This window comes from Diplotaxodon limnothrissa, linkage group LG13 (assembly GCF_057381915.1).
Source record: "Diplotaxodon limnothrissa isolate DT_005_m linkage group LG13, D_limnothrissa_male_GT1.1, whole genome shotgun sequence".
NCBI lineage: Eukaryota > Metazoa > Chordata > Actinopteri > Cichliformes > Cichlidae > Diplotaxodon > Diplotaxodon limnothrissa.
Genome location: NC_140608.1, coordinates 1,286,200 through 1,310,525, shown reverse-complemented (window position 1 = coordinate 1,310,525; position 24,326 = coordinate 1,286,200). Strand labels below are relative to the sequence as shown.

General features: G+C 38.5%; 1 protein-coding gene across 4 annotated transcripts in view; it reads left to right on the top strand.

Moving 5' to 3' along the window:
- LOC146619643 (attractin-like protein 1) overlaps window positions 1-24,326 on the top strand; it is a 335,474-nt gene that overhangs the window by 69,116 nt on the left and 242,032 nt on the right. For 2 of the 4 annotated variants that reach the window (XM_085368994.1, XM_085368996.1), the window contains exons 10-15: window positions 2,891-3,045; window positions 16,530-16,614; window positions 18,132-18,343; window positions 19,615-19,733; window positions 20,930-21,046; window positions 22,069-22,201. In XM_085368994.1, coding sequence (XP_085225120.1) covers window positions 2,891-3,045; window positions 16,530-16,614; window positions 18,132-18,343; window positions 19,615-19,733; window positions 20,930-21,046; window positions 22,069-22,201 — 821 coding nt within the window. The remainder of the gene's footprint in view (window positions 1-2,890; window positions 3,046-16,529; window positions 16,615-18,131; window positions 18,344-19,614; window positions 19,734-20,929; window positions 21,047-22,068; window positions 22,202-24,326) is intronic. The other 2 variants (XM_085368997.1, XM_085368998.1) reach the window with 1 other exon arrangement.

Below are 24,326 nucleotides of genomic sequence, written 5' to 3'. Positions count from 1 at the left end.
AAATTTACTTTGATGTCCATAGTAAACATAACAGCTGTCTGAATCATGGTAACTCCAGTTTAGCTGTTTGCCGTGTTCAGGGCTATACAGAGGTTTGACCAATCCCATCATGCACGAGGTGAGTGGTTCTCTAATTGGGGTGCAGGGACTACATAGTGCCTGTGACTGAATTACATCAATAACACAAGTGAAATGAGTCCATTACTCTTTCCCTCATTATCTTTTGGCCATAGCACACCATGCACTCCATGCACTCTGTTATGAAATCACTCACTTCTGTGAGTTTGCAGCAAGGTTCCTGCTGCTACATGGCTTGGCTCAGCTTAATAGCTGGTGTGTGTTTAGAAATATGTGAAATATACCCAAGCTATCAAAAGTAGTGTTTATATTATGTTGGTGTCTTAAGAAAATGTCCTCACTGGCTGCAAAAAAGGTCAACCCTTAGTTTAGATCATAGGCAGGGTGCATCCTGGACAGGCTCACAGAACCAGCATAAATATTCAAACATGTTTTAAAGTTAATTGAAATCCAACAAATCACAGCTCAAACATCACTCCACTGTAATCGTGTTTTGATTCACATGCAATTTACCAAAAGTAGATGTTGGTCAGCTCGTGTCCCCGGCCTGTTCACGTACTGCAGTTTTAAAGCTGCAGGTGTTTCCATTAAAATGTTCTTCTTTACATTACAGATAATGATTTTGTTCTTTTTAACCCTGCTGCTTTTCCTGACTTTTCCTGATGTCATTAGTCACTCTGAGATGATTAAAACATTACTTCCACCCTGTTGCCTTTTAGACATTATTCATGCATTCTTGCAGCCTTTAGAGGACTTGCATGAAGGAGAGATTTTCATAACAGAAATTTATGCAAAATCATAATGTGCCAGAAACAAGAGTATCCCTTGAGGAACAGTTCTTCACAATGGGTGTATTTACCTTTGATATGGTCCTATTTACCTTTGTTAAACGTTGAGGCTGAAATCATTGAATTTAGCAACTTTGTTACACAGACCAAGATAAATTTGTGAATGCAACAGCGGTGTGTTTGCAAATAAGCCTGTTATTATAAAGATATTGTACTGTTTACATCACAGCTTAATATAGAAATGTTTCACCATATAATAAAAAAACATGTTTAATAAGAGTTCTTAATAATAGTAGTGAAAATATGATAATTTATTGTAGCCTCATGTCTTAGAGGATAAAAGAGAGTCTGCATAAAAGCTGACTTAATAACTAGTTAATGTGATAATATTAATAGTTCTGTGTAATCACTTTAAATATACACAAACTCTTTCTGAGGAAGGAAAATCACCAAGTTCCTGTCAGAAAGAGGAGACTGGAGTGAGAATGCCAGGATCTGCCAGGAGCTTTGACCTCAGATGAACTCTGACAGATGGATTGGTGAAAGTGGATGCTGGGCTCTATCGTGCTCTTAACATCTTTTAATATACATGCGGACAGTGGACACACAAGTAGGCATACATTAACAAATGCTCACATGTGCATGCAATCTCTCTGTGCCTCTCACTTTCCAGCTGGAATGTGTTGTTGGAGTCGAGTGTCACTTGAGCTCTTGGACTGATGAAATTCCCAGACTGACACATCCCTGGGTGTTCCACTGATTTATACTTCTCCCTACCAATGTAAAGATCATCTGGCCTCTGTCAGTGTAAAGCTTCTGACAGGCATCCCACAGCATGACAATCTTTTCTACATGACATCTATATGTTAGTGGTTTCCAACTGATCTGTAGCCATTAAATTTGTCACATATACTGGTCAGTTTAACTCCTATTCCAAACTGTTGGACGACAGCACATTTTGCTTCTGTACAGCTCTACAGTAGCTTTTTCCCCATCTTTTCTCGTGTTTGCTCCCTGTAGATGGCTGCTCTACAGGTAACCCAGGATTTGCTCAAACCTGGAGAACTGCCTTCTCTTATTTTTCACCCTGGTCAATTGAATAACCTTGAAAAAACACTAAAGCTTGATGATTTTTGCATCCCTGGGAGTGTAGAAGCCTCTAAAAAATATCCTAAAGAGTTTGGTAGCTATTCCAACACCTAGTCTTTGGTTTGCTTGATTGTTGGCTTTTTCTATATTCATTATGCTTGATTTTACATTTTTATAACCTTGTAATGGTGTGAGATATTTACATTTATTGGCAATTTTACCTTAATTGGATTTGTTAAATTACACATGTATTTTTTGTTTGATAAAAATGTTTTTAATATAAAGATATTTCAAGCTCTTAGAAGTAGACGTTTGTTTTGTTTTGGGGTTTTTTTGTTTGTTTTTTGTCAATATTTTAGAATCAATAAATATGACTTCCATTCCAGGTCGCTGTTTCAATACCATATTTAAAGTATGTTCTGAGTAGTCGTTGCCTTTTCACAATAGAGATAACGACGCTGCTCATACATATAAAAAGTCTGACATGAAGGGGTCTAGTTTCTGTATGAGAAGATTTAAATCAGTTGAAGGCAGGGCAGAAAATCAGCATTGCTGCAGTAAATTAGCCACAGATAGACACTGCAGTTGTTCTCTACTTTACAACCTTTGACCTCAGAGAGATTGGACACCACAGACTGAGACCCCCTACAATGTCGTGTGTGTGTGTGTGTGTGTGTGTGTGTGCGCGTGTGTGTGCGCGTGTGTGTGCGCGCGTGTGTGTGTGTGTCTCCTGTGAAAGAACAGTTGGTATGAAGGGCAGTCACCACAGGCCAGGTCACAACCTGAGACAGATGCCATCAGTTGCAGTACATGCATCTATGGACACACATGTCACGCAGACACACGCATAGCTAACAAATTGATGCTTTCCTGACGTGCCTCACATTGCTGATTAACCCAACTCTGTGTGGGTGTGTGTTTGTGTGTGCACGCAGGTTAATCCTCAAGGAGAGTGGTTTGGCACGGTACCTCCACTCGGCGGTGCTGCTGAGTGGCACAATGCTGGTTTTTGGGGGAAACACTCACAATGACACATCTCTGAGCAACGGAGCCAAGTGTTTCTCTGCAGACTTTCTGGCTTATGATATTGGTAAGAACAAGTCACATATAAACAGACACTTTCACATGGGTGGATGCTAGATTTTGAAGCAAATGTTGGTGTGAACACCAGTTTTCTTGTGCACAGCTATTAAAGGTCAGCCACTTGGCAGGTAGGTTGTTCCAGCTAAACACCTCTCCAGAGTTCTCATGTGGATTTAGTCATGCCAGGGTCTTTTGTATCTTCATGTAATCCAAAACTGACTTAATAATGTTAAGATAAGGCGTCTGTGGGTATATTTCACCGTCTCTTCTCACAGGCAGATAAGACAGTGAGATATAGTTTTTGCTGCACTCCTTGTTTTTGAGTTAATTTGTGATAAATTATATGCCTGCCTGATGGTATTAGTTATTATTGATTAATAACTGGAACATCTAAAGGTGCTTTCATTTATTTAATTCTTCCTCTAAGGCTGGAAAATAGGTCCTTTCATTGAGTGATCTGGATGGAATTCACAGAATGTCTTTTCAGATAGATTTCCTATTTTCTGTTAATTTGATATAATACTACTTGGAACCAAAACATTCAGTTTCTACAGTAAACTGTATATAATAGGTGGCTCTAGCGTCTGAGTCTCAAAAGTGAAGCTAATTCAGAAGTACCGTAAACAATAATTTCCCCCCCCCACTACCAGCAGGGGGCGACTCCTCTGGTTTCCAAAAAATTGACATGTTTATTTTGTAAATATGGTCCTGTTGTGAGTAAAGCAGAAAGTAGAATATGCTTTAATATAGAGCTCTGCCAAGCCACAAGTGTGCAGTGTGTCTGTTTTCAGAGCCGCTTTTTGTATGTTCAAAAAATTAAGATGATGACAGTCAAAATATTCAAGTCAGAGTTTAAAAACCAAGCTTCAAAATCACCACTGGGTAACAACATGGTGTTTTTATCTCTCTTTTAAAAAATTAATTTCACTTTTTGGGGTTTTCTCTTTGATTTTTTTTTTTCTTTTGTCCTTCCACTTCCATCTGTTGCTGTTAAAAGGCCAGATTTGCCTCGTGCCTACTTTTCTACATATAAAATTGCCTGCTGCTTCTAACCATGACTTGTAGTTGACTAAAAGGGGATGCTTTAACCTCACATCTACACTCTGAGTGCTCCTGCTTGCAAGGAAAACATGTTTTTAAATGATGTTCTATATCTTATGTACGATAAGCCTTGGTTTGCTCTCAGTTCTGGTATTATTATAAGCATTCTACATATTTATATTCTGTATTCACAGGTGATATTATCTGCAGGGCAGTTCCATTCACTAGCCACTCATAAGCATAATATTCAACTCATCCTGACCATCAAGCTTTATGTAGTATTTATTTGTTCTTATTAGTCATTTAGAGTGCTTTCTTCTAAAAAGAAACACACATGCATATGGTATTTGGAAGCGATTTCCTGGTGTGAATCCAATTTGTGCAGCAACAGCATGTTGAAATGCCCTTAATAGTACATAGAGGAAGCTGCAACGTTACTGCGCTGTGACAGACCTAAAAACAAGCTTAAAAATATTCTTGCAGCCAGAAGAGACAGTAAGAAAGAAACCAAGACTGTGTAAGGTTGCGAACACTGCAGTATAGGTATGGAGTATTGATGATTAAGGATCCCATTATAGGCTAACCAGTTACACCATCAACCAGATGGTATGGGAACATTAACAGCCCTTGACAGGGATAGAGAGAGACAATAATGAAAGGGGCTTCAGGTGAGGAAGATGTAGATTAGTTCTGCTCTTCACAGGAGGAAACAGTGTGCAGTAGATAGATTAACAGAAAGAAGGAGGAAACGATAAAGATGTGCGAATATTTATGCAAAAGGTGCTGAAAAAAATCGAGTGAAAGTGAAACATGAACAGGAAAAAGCAGCATGTTGGTGATGGTGGTTCTTTAACTGTATATTTATCTGCATGTAAGGTCAGCAATGCTTGCCAGTGTCTGTTAGTGGTGAAATAATTGTTTTACTGCAAAAAAAAAAGTCATTCAGAATAATCGTCTGCCAGTTTTTATACTGATCAGTGTTTCTTTGACTATGTGATCAGGGGTGTGAGTGAGACATTCATGGCATAGAGCCTCGGGTGTGGTGGTTAACCTTGTCAAATCTGATTTCTAATCACATGGCGCTAATAGTGAGAGGCAATGGAGACCCTTTGTTTATTTATTTAAGATACTTTTTAGGTTTTATTATATTCTCGAGGTGCAGAATATGTTAAAAATTTCCGCTTAGCCACAGTTCATCCAACAGATGTCAGTGCAGTATGTTGGGATGTTGCTGGAATTTAAAAGCTCGGAACAAAAGGAGCAGAGCCTTAAAACGTCTAAATGGAAATCATGTAGGGATTATACTTGGGAAAAATATATTGTAGAAAAAAGTTTTATATTTTTAAATATTGTTAGTTAGAATGTTTTTTTTTTTTTTTTTTTTTTTTTAAATTTACGGTCTGCCAAGAATTGGGAAAACAATTTTATTGAAGCAGCAATTATAGATTGTTTAGGCATCGCTGGGTGAAATGAGCAAGTTTTCATATCAGGGAAAATGAAACATGCTAATGCTTACCTAGCTTTTTCTGTAAGGGTCAGGAGCTTGTTATCTCTGAAAGTTGGTGGCCACATCCACATCACAAATGTTAAATGTAATCAGATTAAATATTTTTTTGAGTGCATTCATAGAATTACATACACCCAGCACTAGACTTGACCAATTATTCATCTATTTCGCCATCTTTATGTAGGTGATGTTGATGCTCTCCTCTTGTTTTCAAAGTTGCTGATCAGGTTTATTATAGTCCTTTGAAACCTGTCAAGTGATGTCATGACCTGTTGTATTGTCACTTTAACTAAAACTTTAGTTTTATCCAGAAATCTCAACCACTGCTTCGACAGCAACTTCTCAAACTAAGATCCACTAAGAAGCTTTTTAGAGTAAGTAAGTAAAATTTATTTATATAGCACATTTCACAGATAAAAATCACAAAGTACTTCACAATAAGATCAGACATACAGGTTAAAATTAATTAAAAACCCATTTGTATAAAAATGTCTTCAGCTGCTTTTTAAAGGAGTCAGTAGAGTCTAGACAGCGTAAAGACAACGGCAGAGAGTTCCACAGCCTAGGTGCCAGTGCCTGAAAAGCCCGATCCCCACGTGTTTTAAACCCAGTACGTGGGACCACCAGTAGCCTCTGACCTGAAGACCTAAGTGCTCAGGATGAAGCATGAGGTTTCAACAGGTCAGAGATATACTGGGGAGCTTCACCGTGCAGAGCTCTAAACAACTAAAATTTTAAAATGAACCCTAAAATTTGCTGGAAACCAATGAAGAGAAGCCAAAACTGGAGTAATGTGTGACTTCTTGTTTGTACCAGTTAAGTCTTGCCGCTGCATTCTGTACAGACTGAAGGCAATCGAGAGCTTATTTGTTGAGATACGTAAAAAGACCGTTACAATAATCCAAACGAGAAGAGATAAAAGCATGAAGAATCATCTCAAGTTCTGCTTTTGACACCAGCAGTCTGAGTTTAGAAATGTTTCTTAAATGATAAAAACAGTTCCGGACAAGTTGTTTAGAGTGTTTCTCAAGAGTTGTTTAGAGTGTTTCTTAGAGTGCTTTCAGCCATGACAGAAGGTCTGCCTATAATGCTAATGTGCTCAGCTATTCCGTGTTTGAGTTGTAGTTGAAAGCTGCAAGTATTTTCTTTTAAATTTATAAAAATGGGCTTTAAAATGCTTTTTTGTACTTGGAAATATCAGCCCACTGTCCAAATCTGTCGTCCTTCCCACTCTCTCTTTCATATTTCTCGTCACTCCTGTAAATTACAGAACAACAGGAAAAAAGCGACTGCTGATATTAGAGTAGCAGGTGTGAGAAGGGTGATGAAATAAAGGAGAATAGTGCTAAAGAAGGAGAGAGGGACGAACACGGAGTGGAAGAGAAATAAAGAGTAAATGAAGTAGGGATTTAGGGAGGGGAATGGAAGCACTGCGGACTTGTGAAAGAGAATTACCTAAAGACATTAAAGGTGTGCCAGGGTGAAGATGATGATAAGCTTGTGAACAAAAGGCAAAATAAAAGGTGATAAACAATCAGGCATGGGTTTACAGAACGTCCCCATCTTAATGAAGGTGAAAGCCAAATGGTTTCAGATACTGTTTTCGCTCCATCAACGCTTGCAATAAATGTGTGAATTTACGTGTCCCTTAACTCTGTGCAAACACCCCTGTCTTCATAAATATCATAATTTATTCATTACTGCTTTTATCACCTGCAACATTTGTCCGTTTTCTAGCTTGAGTTTACCGGAGAGGCAGATAGAAGCTGCATTATAGTTTAGGTGGGAAAATGAAAAACCAAGAGGAAAGATGATGACATGAATGATCATCAGCTGGAGAAAATAATATGTTGCAGTCAAATATTTATTTGTTTTTTAAATATTACTCATGTGTGTAACTTAACTGGGCCTTTGCACATTTTAATCTGGCCCACATGTTGCTTTAGGTTCGTATTCATTTTGCTTCACCAAGGTGTAGCTGTGGCCTGCACAGTGACACTAGGGCCGTGCACCTATCAGCCTAAACAGACGGGCGAACCTCCACAGCACCTGCAATCTAACTAAAGCTTCAGTTGCACAAGGCCGAGACTCCTCCACGAGAACTATGGATGAACACAGCAGTCTACTAGAGGGATGGAAGCTATTACAAGTGGTTTTAACCGGAGCCATGTATACCTATTGTTGACCATTTTCACCTGGACACTAGCAAGCAACTTTCAGCAATCATTCGTCAACCAGTCAAGACCAACCATAGCAATCAATGGTTAGGCTGTGCATAAAAATGTTTACTATAATATTTTGTTTATAATTACAGTTTTGTTAAAACTGCATATGTGTCCTTTGTACAAATGTGACATAAAAGGCATTTTGTACATCAAGCAGTTCTGATGGGGACCAAGAGTTTTTCCAGTGTTATCGTTATATTATGCTTGGCTAACTGACTGCTTGAGTTTCCATAGGTAAAAGCTTAAGTATATGCTTGCTGGCTCACTAGACTTTGATCAAAATAGAAAGCAACCAACACTCCTCAGTGTTGTAACTAGAAAAGTGAGCTTTCAAGCTATGATTTTCTCCTAACCATAACCATGTTGTTTTTGCAAACGTTGTGCAAAAACTGAAACTCGAGGCATTTATTCCACCGTTGGAAGTCCCGCTGCCTCTTAAAGGGACTGTTGTTTGGTGTAAGTGAAAACGCGTTGCCCATTATTTCTGTCCACCGAAGTGGAACAACCACCATTAAATCAGGTAATAACTGAGTTCTGGGCTCTGCCCTGCAGATTGTCTACTTGTAATATCTATGGCAGTAATAATAGTTAACAACCATACAACAAGGTGCTAACATTCAAAACCAGTGGTTATGTTTATAACACAGACATGAAATATATGATAATTTCATAAACACTGAACAGTTGGTTTGGTTTGAAGTAAAAAAAAAAACCAAAAAACAAAACCGTAAACATCACTATCTGTGATAGGAACACTTTTTGGTTAAGAGTCAGCATTGGATAATTATTTTGGTTAAATGAATAATTAGGTTAAGGTAAAGAATGATTATGTTATTTGTTCTCCGAGGCAGTATAAACAGGTTTCCTGTGTCAAAAAACAACGACACTTCGACCCACACTTTATTGTTCACTAGCTCTTTCTTCTGTGTGTGACAGTAGGTTTTAGTTCAATGGCAGTTTTACGGTTTTGCCCTGAATACAAACACCGGCTGCTCTGGGATTTGCTTAAACAACCAGTGCTGTTTGTTTTCTTGGGAGAACAGTCTGAAGTATACACTGTGTTACAAAAATGTACGACTTGGGGGTCATGACATTCTGAGACAGCTGCAGGCTGTTTTCCAGTGTGGCTCTCTTCTTGCACATTATAGCGGGCTCCCCAGTGTTATGGACTGCATCTTCTGCAATGAAGCCCTTTCAAAGCAAGGATGTCAAGGTTTGGCTAAGAGAACTGGGAGAGCCAAAGTGACTGCTGAGTAAGGGTTCAAATGAGTTTATGGAAAGTTCAAATAATGAACTTTGAGTTGGGTGAGAGCAAGACTAGATTGTTTGTGAGGAATGAGGAGGCAAAAGGAAAACTTGAGCAAAGGTGAACCAGGTGTAGGAAGCCATAAGCCAGCAAGCACATTTAAGGAAACCAGGACCACACAGTGCTGGAGGTTTTAAATTCAGCAATCAGACTAACCACTCACGTAAGGTGGCTTATTAACTCGATAAGTCAGGCCAGGAAAGGGCCAAGAGAGCTGGCATCAGAGCAGCATAATTTACAAAGAAAATAAAACTATCATTTTACAGCAAAAATACAAAAAGGCTAAATATTACAGGTTAAAAGTGACACGGCTGCTGCACACAAAGCTAATGCTTGAGAAGAGTTTTGCATGTATAGTATTATTTAGCACAATGTCCTGGCTTCTAATCTGTTTGAAACCAGGACAGATGCTGTGTAAGTTAATAGAAATATCAATTTCACAGTTCTTTCATTAAGACAAAGAACAACCTCACATGAATACAATTCTGTATTCCATTATATTAATATATTGTTTAGATGTGCGTAGGACAATTTTAGCCTTATTCTTTCAACTGCAGCTCCTGCAGCAATAAGCAAAGTGAGTTCTGAACTGTCTGAAAGCATCTTTTAGCCAACAGGAAAAACCAACAAACAGTGAAGTGAACATTTTATAGATGCTCATCAGCAAAAGACAGAGTTCAAACCTGACTGTCTTTAGGATCCTCCAGGTGATGTAAGGAGATAAAACTGACTGTGTGTGTGTGTGTGTGTGTGTGTGTGTGGTCAATGACCAAAAATTAAAGGAAAGTTCAAATATAGCAAACAAAACATACACATTAATATATTGATATAAATATTTTAGTTCAACTTATGTATTTTTTAAATTTGTGTTTCGACATATATCTTATTCTTTCTAGTAGAAGTTTATCTGGTTTACGACCTTGATCTTAAATATCTTCTTAGTTTTACAGAATTACTCCATCCCTGTTGTAACCATGTTCCTTGCACAGTACATTATATTTTTTGACACACTGGCAGTTGAAATTTGTTCTTCGTTTGTTTTTTGGGCATTTTTTTTTAAGTAAAAAAAAACCCTAATGATTCCTTTCACTACAGAGTGTTGTGGTGCCAGGTTTCTCAAGGAATTGATTAATTAAATACCCGAAAGGAAATATCAGCGTCAGTTTCTTACAGTCCAGGATGAAGAATTCCAATTAGTGCTGAACAACCGACCAAAACGAAAAGATGTTCAGTTTACTATTGCCTTGGTTTAAGGAAACAAAATAGTTTATGTTTCAGTAGTTGCATTTTTGCTTAATGGGATAATTAGACAAGCTAAAAGCTGCACTAGCATCATATATCGGTGTGGAGTGTGTCGCATGGAATTCCTTTCTTTCCTCACTGTGGTGCAACAGACTCCTCTCACCCAGAGAGGGATTATGTGGAATTAAAGGCCTCCGCTGGGCCAGTGTGGTGACTGTTAACACACTCAGGGTTATGAGGAGCTTAAAAAAAAGAAGAGTTTAAATCTGAGCCAAGAAATGTCTCCTAGCTATAGTTTCCTCCTTCCTGTCTTCATTCTTTCTCTTGCTGCATTCACACTTTTCCTTTAATCCCTGCTAACTTTAGCTAAATCTGTGATTTTCGCCCTCAAGTTAAATTTGAAAATTTTGATTTTTACTTTGTTCTTTGTGATTCCTGTCTTTGGTTTTTAATCATTTACAGATAATGTTACCTTATTAGCTGTTTACTGCTCTATTGGCATCTGCATTTATAAGGGCTGATAAATTAAAATGTATAAAGTGGAGACCATCATCGTGAGTAACCATCATTTTCCGACCAGAAAGCACTTCAACTTAAATGTGTCTGGAAGTCCACAAACATAACCAGCCGAGCATTGTTGGGCAGAACTTAAGCAAGGAATACGCGACAAAACCCCTAAAACAAAACAAACAAGATTATCTTTAAATAGAATTAGCATATAGTCTTTACTAAGACAATATGCTATCTCTTTATTTTTCTTGCATGTTTGAAAAAAGAATCTATTCTATTTTTAAGTCACCAGCTTTCATTGTGAGTATTGGTCTCAAAATCCTGTATCAGTGAATTTCTAAGTACAAGAACTTCACGATGAAGGCATTTATGAATCTCCTTATAAATGGAAAGAAGTCAGAAGAAAACGTCTTCTCCTTCTTGTTACGGTGCTGAAGTTACAGTATTCATATTGGCACAACGTGGTGTAGATACAGGAAAGGCCCCTATATCGTTTGTTTACATGTCTGTGGCTCCACCCAAACATGAGGTGATGAAAAACACTTTTAACTGCGACATTAATTCTGCATGTGCACAGACAGGGGAATTTAATAACAAAAAAGGAGAGAGCTGAGCTGCTTAAAGGCTTTTCTTCTTGTTCATGTCAAAGTTTATGCTGTTGAAGTTTCAGAGAGGGCAGCAATCCTCAGACCTAAATAGGACCTTTTATATAAAATTCTACCTCCCTCTTTTTATTGTTAGACTATTCCAGGGTGGCTTTGTGTGAGTCACAGTTCAAAATAATCCTGGTTTATCATTGTTGTTACTGCCCATGTTCCAATCACATAGAACTGAGAGTAAAAAATAAATAAATAAATTAAAAAAAAAAACAGAAACGGAGCATTTAGAACCTCCTAAGTTTTGGGCTCACTGCCCTTATTTGTATGTATACTGCTTTCAGTGTTCAAAACAGGGCATGTTTAAACATCCTAACAGTATATCGACACAACAAGAAGCACAATATAGCTCTTATACCCTAAGATTGCTGAACCTCTATAAGCAGGCTATCAGGGGCACTCAAAAATCCTCAGACTAGCTACTTTTTTCTCCTCCAAAATGGCACTAAAGGAGGCCGTGCAGAGGTGCTTCCTGCAGTGGAACACAAGTTACTGAGAAACAGTTTTTCTTAAAGTGGCTTCAAGCAGCAGAACAAAAAACATCAGTTGGCTTTGACAATAACATCGTAACTAAAAGCACAGCAGATAATTTATTTGATTCTTGACTTTAAAGAAATACAAATTTGTTTCTGGAAAGTCTATGAGAAATGTGTTAATTGCTGTCATTCTGAATAATGCGTCTCGACTGAGCACAATTTGGTCATTTATGGGGGAAACTTTTAGTGTTAAATAGGACATGCTGTGAAAAATACTATACATGTTTAGAGTTACGACAGGGGGTTGCTTGGCTTCGTATCTACGCGTCTTCACAGAAAGTGTTGATCTGCACAAGTTCTTTTCTAAAGCTCTGCCCTCTGTCGCATCTCTTCAGGAGATAATTAATTAGTTCCACCTGTGAAGTCACTTCTCTCCATCCCTTGTTTTGTCTCCATTTGCTCCTCCGTTCCTCCCTGTCTCTGCGCTCGCTGCGAGCGGGGGCGTTTGGAGCACTAATTTGTTTTTGTTTTGCCGCGCTAACCTTGGAGGGGTGACATGACGTTATTAGCTTCTCCTGCTCTTCTGCTGCCACACATTAGATTCAGGTAGACATGGAAGGCACTTTTCATTTGAATTTAATTCTCCCCCTTCAGCTCTCCTTCCTCCCCACTCCCATCCTCCCACATCCTCCCTTCCCCTTAACCGTGCCACCCTCACACTTCTAATTAGATTTTGGGGGAAAATGAACTCTGATTAAAAACGCAGTCCTCTCCAACCTGACACACCATAGGCGCACGCCCACGCTCTGTGTGCAACACGCAAACACCTGACACATACACAGATCTCGCTGAAAGGCCTGTGGCAAGCTGAAAGCTTGTTTGGAAGATGTTGGAAGTCGGGATGTATCTGAGGAGCAGACAGTGGCTGCCGTTCAAACCTCCATGTCCTCCTCCTCCTCCCGCCTTTCTCCATCAAGTTCTCCATTAGCACAGATCCGATCAAACTGTCAATCAGCCCGGCCGCACGGCTGCTTCGATCTGGACTCGTGATTTCTCCCTCTGTCCCACCATGCATTATTAACACAGATTTTCTCATATCCTAAGAGGAAATTAAAATCTGTGTGGGTCTGTGTGTGTGTATGACTGTATGTGTGTTGTGGCTGATAAGTATCTGTTGAGCCTGCAGTTCTTGGGTGGACAATTTGACAGCAGTCTCGGGGTGGCTGGTTATGGCTAGAGGATGGGATCAAAAGTCACAGAGGTTGTAATCTTTTTTTCATTTAGAGCTTGTTAGAGAAAGATTTTTAGCTGTGGCTGGAGGTTTGAGGTCAGCTTCATCATCACAATCAGGCTCTTGATTCACATGCACGAATCATAGTTCCACATTACATTTTCTTTATAGAGTAGAGCTTTCAAGCACAAGTTCACTCCTACTTCCAAGGTGCATGGGGAAGCTCTGGATCCTCAAGAAGTAAAATCTCAAAAATGCCACAAGTTGAAATGTGTCATTCAAACAATAAGTAGACAATAAGTCCATCCATCCGTCCTTTTAACAGCATATCCATTTTAGGTACCATTCCCAGCCTCGTCAGGGTTTCCCAAATTAATGAGAACTTGTCATAAAGAAAGGTCTAGATTCAGTCAAACTGGAAGACACAGGAAAGGGAAAATGATGGGACACAAAATGGAAAAATGAGAATACTTTTTTTTTCCCTAGAGGCATTTACATTCAGAGTTGCTAATTCCTTTTAATAATTTTTTTGTCCACTTAAGATTTAGTAGAATTAGTACCTCAGATTTTATTGCTTCGCTTATGTTAGAAAATCCATCTTTTGTCCATGTAGTTGTTACTATCCATTCCCTTAGAGGTGGAGTCACAACGTTGAGTCACCTACAAAAAAAAAAAGAGAAGAAAACTTTAAAGCGTTCAATCAGAAATCTGTCCTCTCACAGAGATGCAAATCTGCTTGTTTACTGTTTTCTATCTTTCTATTGGAACACAGATTGCAAACAGCTGGGACATTTCGGTCAACAAAAGCGAGAACTCCACAAAACAACAAAACCGTATTATTTTTTATTATATATTTCTGATGCTGTTGGTTATTAGTTTGCTTATTTTAGCAGTTATGTGTCTTGCAGACTGTTTCATGTGGTAGATTCTCTAAATCACATGAAACATACAGCAGGTCTCCGAGGGTGTTTATTGGCTTCACAAGAACTGCAAGGCCTATTAATTATTAATAATTATATTATAAAGTGAACATAAAAAAAACACACGGAAATATTAACGTAGGAAGCTGTTGACATTTTGTCATAATTGTCTTGCAGATTAATTAAAAATAGCGCTGGCTTTAATAATAACCTGCTTATTTAAAAGATATGGGCCCGTTCTCTTTTTAACCGCTCTCTCACTGACTTCAGTAACAGTAAATCAGTCCAGAGAAAATAACAAACCAAGCGCACCTTGGTATATTCAGTACTAACAACATGATTTATTAACGCTGATGCACAAATTCAAGTGAAGTTTTGGTTGTAATGATTAATTCTGGAGCAAAACAAGTGAATAAAATATCGAAGATAAACGTCAGCTGCTTTATTCTGCAGCCAGCACAACTTGGAAAGTTCTCAAGGAAACAAACTCCTGCCTCACTGCTGATTCCCTGTAGTGCCTAAGCTTATTTCGGTGCTCAGAGTGCCAAGTGCCACAAGTGAAAAATATTTAAACTTTTAGCACCACGTGTGACTCAGGCTTTAGATGGATGTTAGATGCCATATAGTTGTGCACACCTGGATCCCACACTGAGTGATGATTACCCAGGTAGAGGTGCCAATTTGATTCAGGTCCTTGCAGGTTATATTAAACATGAGCTGACAAACAGCTGTGTGTGTGTGCAAAGCTCTAGAAATAGATGCTACAAGGATAAATCTCCAGACTGGAGTAAAAATGTCTAGTGTTAATAGCAGCTGTCTTATAAATTATTTGCCCTTCTTTTGTGCGTTCTTAATAAACTTTTGGTATTCTGCTTCTCATTGTTTAAACCCTAAGTTTTATTTATTCATAAATATTATTCATCAGTCTTTTTGTCAAACAATATTAAATAATAATTCCATTTACATGGTTCTTTTGCAAAGTGCTTTGACAGACTAGCAAAGCCGAATCCAGAATTTCAACAGAAAGCTGGAAATTAGAGCTTCCTGTTTAAAAGCAGTTAAAGAAAAAGACTGCACAAAAATGTAATGACATCACATAATAGTGAGTTTGTAAAAATGTGTTTTTAGAAGTGATTTGAAGGAGGTCGCAGATTATCTCCTCAGGGAGGTCGTTTCAAAGCCCACAACTTACTCGCTTTAGTGATTTTTGAGTTTCTCGAGCAAAAAGACTTGAGAAATCTTGCTGTGGGAGGTTAAAAATCGGTTAAAACTTAACCTATTTAAAAAAAAAAAAAACCTGAGTTAAATACCTACAAACCGGTGCTGTTTAATTTAGCCGCACAATCACCGTTCTTCAGAGCTGCCTGATTACATCAGCATCACTCTTCTTGTCGTGTTAATACGAATGACCTTTAACCCCTGCTAGTTATGAACCCATTGCTCTTGGCGTTGATTAGAATAACCTCTTTTTGTCTGTCCCGTCACTGCGTCCTCTGTGGCATCCCTCGCTCTTAAACAAGCGCTCCCAATTAGCACAGCGCTTAACGAGGTCGTTAGCAACCTGGTGTCCTCAACTCTACCAGCGTTCTGTGTTTAGGGAAAGGCGCCTATAGCTAAATGGCACATTTACACTCACAACTTGGACTCCTTTTCCATCTATCTCTCTCTCACACACACACACACACACACACACACACACACACACACACACACACACACACACACACACACACACACACACACACACATACATTCAGTCACTCAGTCATTTCCATATTAATATAATGGGAGTATGTAGGGGTCATTAAAACATCAGAGAGTTGTAAAATCCAAATAGTAAAACACACAGAGCTGAATAGCACCAATGATAACTTGAGAGGGAGAGAGAAAGAGAGGAGGCTGTTTTATGATCATATTTGTGGCATGATGTGTTTTATGAAGTCAGCTCCCACATTATCTCCCCTATCATCTCTCGATCGCCATAATTCGATGTGAGAAGGTTATGGTAATGAGTTCTTATGGAATTGGGGGAAGGGGTTGAGCTGTGGGTCACACTCTACTGCTCATTGCTCTTGCATATAGTACGTATGGTTCTCCTTATTCTTCTATTATAACTGCATGGGGAAAAATGAAGACAATATTATCCAGTCGTATATTATCGTTAGCATTACCAGTTAAGGAAAACTGTAATTTTGCTGCTTACAGTGATGTTCACAGTAGCTCTTTGTCTGTTTATTTTGTGCAGTGCATTATCACTTCCTCAATAAGTGGGTTATTTATGTTTTGGTTTTCAAACGCTGCAGCAGTATAGCAGCACACACTCACGAGTGAATATATTCCTAAACATCGTTGTGTGTCTGCATGTGCTGGTCCTCAGCTTGTGATGAGTGGACTGTCCTTCCCAGACCAGGCCTGCACCGGGACATCAACCGCTTTGGACACTCTGCTGTGGTTAGCAACGGGTGAGTTTCTGCTTTTCATAACACGTCCCCCTAACCGATCCAATCCCAGACTCTATCTGGCTAATTCTTGTTTCCACCCTATATACAATAGTAAAACTTTGATAGAAAGTTCTTTGTAATGTATTTTCTGAAGTTAATGTAATTTTGGAAGGAGAAACAGTCATAGCCTACAAATAACGGTAGTTCTGCCCAAGGACAAGCCCCCGTATTACTAAAGGTAACAGAGTATTTTATTTTTTCTGAGTGTATCTTGAAATAAAGCGATTTGGTTCACAAAACATGCATGAACTTGCATTTCCTAAGTGTTTTCTTGTAAAAGTGCCACTTTAATCATAAATCTGTACCTTTACCAATCGTCCTTTGGACATTTCAGCAGTGATATTCAACCTTTGAAAAATATAAGAACAAGCCTTCCTGCTCAAATTACATTCATGCAAATAAAACACATCTATCCACAATGCGTGACACTCCAGCACAACTTTTTCCATTTCCTTGATGTCTTCCTGTGATGTCCTTCAAATCTTGAGCGTCTCAGGTGAATTTTGCCTCTGCCTTCCTCCTTGACTGGTATAGTTTTGTTGTGTAGACTGTTTATGGATTGATCTTTTTTTATCTCAATCTTATATTTAGTTTTGGTTGGCACTTCTCTTGTCACTTCTTCCTCCGCCTGCTCCTCTGAAGCTCCCTGTTTAGAAACTACGTCTTTCCCACCTCAGCTCTCGCCTGTATGTGGATGTTTCTCCTGCTACACTCTGTCAGAAACTTTCTTTGCACTTTCTATATATAGATACTGCATATATATATGTGTCCACGTGTATTTCACTTCATTACCTCGAGACCTATATTCATTTCTAGTTTTTTCCTCTCTAACTTTTTCTCACCCTCATTCACATGCAGGCGGATGTGTGAATGGCCTTTGGGCTCTGCTTTCTAGAAAGATGTGGTTTTCAAATGACTTATTACAGCTATGTACAACAAAGAAAACCCTGCCGTTGATGCACTGAGCATTTCTTGTTGCTCATAGGGTTTAGCCTGAAAACAGATTTTGATTTTCTTGAAAAGAATCTGTGAACATCAGTCCCAGACAATCGGAGAGTACAAGACATTTTGTTTGGTGAAATAGAAAAAGTTATAGTGAAAATATAAATATCAGTGCTTTGTGATACTTAAATGTTTGCAGGAGTTTCATCGACTGACTTATTGCTGGGCTGAGAAATGACAGCCTGACCTGTTAACACCATTTACCCACCAAAAAGTCAGCTTTGAGCTCAGAAATGTCAGCTTTGAACTTCACAAGGACTGCTTCAAAATAGCAGCTTTTCTTTTTCATCCCCCCCTCACCACCACCTAAGTCCAGGTTTATTTTTAAAGGTGTTCCTCTAACTTTCTCCTCCTTTCTGGAGGCATTTCTCATCTGTATAAAGCGTGTAGTGTCTCGCTGTTGCTTCCTTCCACAGCTCTCTGTATAAGTTCTCTTTTCCTGTTAGTTTGTATAATCGTCCCTTCTTCATCTTCAGCTCCATGTACATCTTTGGAGGCTTTTCTGGTATGCTTCTGAACGACGTGCTGGCTTACACGCCTCCATTCTGCCAGGCCTTCTCTAGCCCAGGTTTGTGCGCCACTGCCGGGCCAGGTGTTCGTTGTCACTGGGTGAAAAGTAGATGTGTCCCCTGGAAGCCAACACCACCCGACCACATTTTTCCTGCTCCTTTCTGCCCTGCTCGGCCTGGTATGTTATGCTTCTGTTTACCGAGCAAATTCTTTGCCATTTATATGCATCTGTTTCTTTGTTTCAGTCTAAATATTTTCACTGCCATGTCAACATAGTTTTCCTGAAATGTACCACACAATCAAGCACAAGTGCAACTCCCAAAAGGCTTATTTTTTCACAAGAATCGTAATTATTCTGGAGGGCTCTGAAGTATGTTTGCAATTCATAATTACAGGAACAGAAGGTCAGCACTGCAACAATTACCTAATTTCAAAGTAATTAGGATCGGTCTGAACCAGATGTAGATGCGGTAGCTCTTCCAGGTATTCTGCTTCAGGCACCTCGCTCGAGGTTTAAGTAGAAAGTAATTATGAAAATGATTTTGCTGTCAGTTTTAAATGGAGCATAAGCCCACATGGATTGAATGAATTAAAAGATCAAATCAATGGGTTTGCATTTAAAAGCCTGCTCATTGCAATTCACATACACCTTATCTAACCTTCATAACTCATGACAACATTTATGTGTCATCCCAAGCACACAAATCCCATTAATGTCCATAAAAACAAAATAAAATCTAACCTTAATTTAAAAGTTAAATGCTACATTTTCAATTTTTTTCCTGGGTAATGCGATAAATGACTGACACACGCCAAAAAAAACCCCAATAACAGGTTAAAATGTGTTCTTTACTGAGGCCAGAATAACAAATTATAGAAACTATAGTTCAAAAAGAGCATGTAGTCAAACCAGCAGCCTTGTGAACACTGATCATCTCTTCTACTGCCTGAGCCAGCCTGTGCAATCTATGCTTAGCATGTTGAGACAGTCTTAGTGTTAGGTCTGCAAATCCCAAATAACGAAGTTGTCACTTGGTAGCTTCCTGATTATTGCATCCAAATATGGTAATACATTTTATTTTACACTGCCCTAATAGTTTAAGTAGTTGTACATGTTCACCTCTGTGCACTATATGTATTAACTGACTGATAGACATTTCCATGAAAATCACATTTACATCTTTGCTAGTCAAGAAGTCAAATCACCAACAGATGAACTCTTTGAAACATTTGTTGGCTGATTTCAATAAGTGGAAATCGATTACTGAAAGTAAAACTGTACGAGTTGTGCTCAGTCCATAATATTATGAAAGCATTTTATTGTCCATACACTTTATTTAGACAGTAACAATACAGATTAGGGGAAAAAAGGCTGTGACCTGGTGTCTTTGTTGCCTTTGTACCGATGTGCTTATGTTTTTTTAATTTGTCTGTGTTCTCCATTTTTAGACAGTACAGATGAGCAGTGTTTCCGCTTCTCAGACTGTGCGAGCTGCACTGCCAACACAAGAGGATGTCAGTGGTGTGAGGACAGGAAGTGCATATCTGCCTCAAGCAACTGCACTGTGGTGAGGCTTTACTGACTATCAGTAAAATATCTATGGTAAACCTTATCGTATAGTATTGATAGTGCAATAATTGAATTAAATCTTTGATGGAATACTTAACATATTGGTTCCTGACAATGCTAGAAGTCATAAAAAGTGCAAAGACTGTTCTGTCAGTGGCTGAGCATCAATGCAATTTGGCACCATAGAAAGTATAAAATATGGATAGAGGTAATTATATTTGTATAAAAAGGGCTAATCAGCTAATTGTAGCTTGTATGGTTTTCATCCATAAGCTGTATAGGGGAACACACACATTTGCTAGTTAGCTAAGTGGCATACAACACTCAACAAAACCAAAGCAGAAACTTCTTGGATGGTCTGTGTCTCACAGCAAGCCATAATCTTAGATTACTCAATAAAACGTGACAAAAGACAATGGAAAGGTCGAGTGTAATGACCCAAAGTATTTAAAGCAAGGCCTGCCTCCAGCTGCCTAATTTGGGACACCTGTCAAATTGGCCATGCCTAAAATGCCCCACTTAGTTATTATAGAGCTGTGAAATTTGACATTTTATCATACAAGTCTGTGAGGATTGACTTGCTTTTGCAGTCAATCTCAAGTGACCATTAAAGAAAATGCATTTAAAAAATAAATAAATCTCCCGAGGCCTGAGGCTTTTCCTTGTCTGTCACCAAAATTGCACTCAGAATTGGAGATGCAGCCATTTGGAAACGATCCTTTGTTGAGCGTGAGCTGAAAACGTGAGCTGATAAATGCTGGAAGAAAGTTCAGAGGCTTTTCAAATGACTGGTTAAAGGAAGAAGCTGTCGATGTCTTATATAAAGTCTTAAAACAATCAACACCAATCAGTGTGATCTTTTTAAATGATCACACAGACACACGCTCATTTAAGGTTTTTGTTTTTTCTTTTATTCTCTGAAGCATCAAAATGAACATTAAAAAAAAAATAAAAAGCAAAGTAATTGTTGGGCTGAAATTAAACTTGTTATAAATATTTTCTCGTGTTATTTTGTTACGTTTGCTCATTTTGTTTCCTCCTTTCACAGTCTCTGTTTTTAATCTCAACCCTGCTTTGTGTGTGTTTCTTTGTGTGTTTGGCTATCTGTTGCTTTCTTTCTGTCTACGTGCTTGGCTGGATTTGATCTGAATCTGTGAATGGATCGGACTGTTTGTGTGTGTGTGTGTGTGTTAGCTGACTCTGGAGCTGGCCCAGCAGCATGGCGGCGCTCTGTCTCTGTCTCCCCCTCCGTCCATGTTGTCTGAACATCAGCTGAGCTTGTGGAAACACGGAGCCAGGAGAAGGGGACATGTGTGTATCATTTGACACTTCCTGTTAAGCTTCAGGTTTGGGCTGCAAGGTCACAGGTCAGAATAGCCCCTAAGGTTATGTGGACACTGGGGGGCAATATAAGTACAAATTTGCATGTATTTCATGCATTTCTTCTTTCTCCAACAAGTGGTACTAAAAATGGTGTGAGAAAAAGAACACTATGGTGTGAGGAGCTGTTCACGTCATTGAGCGATGCAGAAATTGTTACTGATCAAAAGCTTTTGAAGGTTTTGGTAAATAATTTGTAAGCAATAAAGAGAATCATAGAATATGGTCTCTGTTCTGAGACAAGACTTGTCATGCTTGTTTGAACATGAGTCTGTTTTTGGATCAATCCAAATGACACATCCATTTAATGCCATTTCAAGAGCAGAAAAACAAAATGTACGCTCAATAATCCTCAAGAAAATACGTAAGCAAAAATTGTCATGAAAACAGGACATGAGCAAAGACCTCTCCTTGGCCCTTTGTCTAACCTTCAAGGTTTTCATAGAAATCACTTTTTATTTAATATGCTAAGAAAGTGGTGGACTAAAAAAATGAAGGTCAGGATTGTATTTACCTGTGCAATCATGGATATAAAGATGTGTCATCCTTTTGCAGAAAATGGGATTTTGTTTTTTAGGCTAAAGTACACTTTGCTGGTACCTGATCAAATTAGATTTTTGTGTTTTTTTTTGAAACTTTTAAATAAAAAAAACAAATTTCCTTTCTGTTCTGAAACCTTATAGCTAAAACTGCTGCAGTGTAACTGTGCAGCATATAGAATAAAAACTACATCTCAGTATAATGTGTCCTGCATATTGATTTTCTTTTCCACTCTGCATGTTCTGTTGGCTGTTTAAATCACCACGCCCATTTATACTTTATTCATTTTCACCATTTGTTGCACACTATATCGAATTCTCTAGCTTTACTGTATTTATTGTTGAAGAGAAAACTGTCAAAGAACTCTAGCCCGACTGATATTATTTCCTGTTATTTTGTGTGTGTGTTTGAAGACGGTAAGAGACTCATCCAGGTGTAAGCGCAGGGAAGAGCTGGAGTGTTTCAGGCTGGCCAGCTGCAGGAGCTGCTTGCTGAACGTCAACTGCCAGTGGGAGCCACAGCAGCAGGAGTGTCAGGCGTTGCCTGGTGAGGAGAAACACTCACGCATGTAACATAGTAGCAAGCAAATTAAGTACCTCAAGTTAAATTCATGAAGCTCATTTTATTCCAAGTGAATCTGAAAACTTTTTCACCCGGCTTTGCAAAGTCTTTGCACAGCATGTTTGTGATTTGCTTTCTAATCTGCTTCCTCATGCAGATTGAGGCCATATGCAGCAAAATGAGAACACCTTGAGAATCTACTCTATTTACATAAAGAGTTTACAAATGCACGCATGGATAACCTGTTTTATAAATGCTCTGTGAATCTTTTTGATGATATTTACGACAGTGTAGCATTCGCCCTGAAGTGACTGCAGTACTTTTTCAGAACTACTGGAATGTGTGTTATATAAAACATACTGTGAAGTAAGACAAAACATTTTGCATGTTCCCACGCTAACCAGTGGCATAGTCTTAGTGGTCTTCACAAATAAACACCCTCATATTCAGGCAAGCATACATTCAGACAGGATTAGTATGAACACACACATAGAAGCATGCACACACTTGAGAAATGTGCTCTGCACTCAGCAGCATAGAGAAGTAGGCCAATTAGAAGTGTTTACTGGATGTTCTGAATATGAATCCTTGGATGACTAACAAGTTTGAGTTATGCTGTGCAGCCTTAAAGCCATAGCTGCTCCTACTTTGACTTTTACTGCTAGCAAATATAGGGGCACAGGAAACACTCCTGCTACTTGAGTCCATAAATGATGCAGTTCCATGTTTTATTGTGTTATAAGGACCTGCTGGGTTCATTGGCAAAGACTTGTGAACTTGTACTAGCTTTAAGCCGAAGATGGCGGGCCCTTATGTTTTGCTGGGATAATAGAGTTTGATAACTTGATTATTACTCAGGAATGTGGTAGTTTGTTCATTTGCAGTTCAAACCCATGTCTGAAGCTGGATAAAACGAAGCAGAAATATCAAGATTTTTCATGACAGTACAATGTAGACTAACTAGGAATGTTTCCGATGACTAATTTAGCAGTCCATTAAACAGGAGAACTACTAATGGGCTAGGTCTGTGAAACAGAAAAACAAAATTATGCTCAAGCTAATGGATCAGGTTGGGGGGGTTCATTATAAACGTGTACTCAATATTGTGTCAATATTGCACATAGGATAATGTCAAATAATTTGGTAATTGTTCATTTGCACAATTATGTTCAGAAACATCTCACTACCAACATGCACGTTTCATTTGAGTTAGATCTTGAAAATAACAAGTACAAAATAAAACCATAGATCAATTTTAGTCAGAGCATTATTACAGTGTTTTTTTGTTTTTTTTAAATATTCTATAAATGTTACAATACTGTGAACATTTTTTCACTATTGAACTGAAATTCTGTCAGTGTGACAGCCCTAGAAAGGTTAAACCACAGACGGTATATATGTATGACGCATTGGGTTTTGGACTGAATTTTGAAGCCTAAGCATTTCATTTTCATTTTAGTATCATATCCATATTTGGATGAGACAGTGTACTGTTAATCTAATCATCTAATATATACAAGGAAACTTCATTCAACTGTAAATTGGTGCAAAGCACTGAAACATATGAGTTAATTAAAACTAACATGATATCAATAATAAACAAACTGGATCTTCTGGGTGGGTTGTACCTTATAGCAAGTTATTCTATGTTAGATCATTCCATTAAAATTGCACCAAAAACACCAAAGACACAAACATGGCCCAGGGATCTAATTCAGTGACTACACTTAGCAGAGGTGAGGCCTAGCAGAATTCGACTGACCATAACTCAGTGTCATTTAAACACCCACGCCCTTAATTCCAGTATCCAGATTGAAGAGACAACTATACAGTTGTTATGAGAGAAGACCCCATAGAGGCCAAAGTTGTTTTGTACCAGGGTGTAAAAATATTTTAATGCTATAAAGTTAGGCTTTTAACATGGCAGTGCCAGATTTTTATCAGGATTTAAAATAATTACTGGTTAGTACTTTTTGTGCCAAATAGCAAGGGCATTAACGTACTGTGTACAGTCGAGTAGTTACCCACATCCCCAAATAATTCTAAAGTTATGGTTTTCTAATTATTTTTTTTCTATTGTTTTTTGGACTCCGTGGGAACTGTTTGGGAA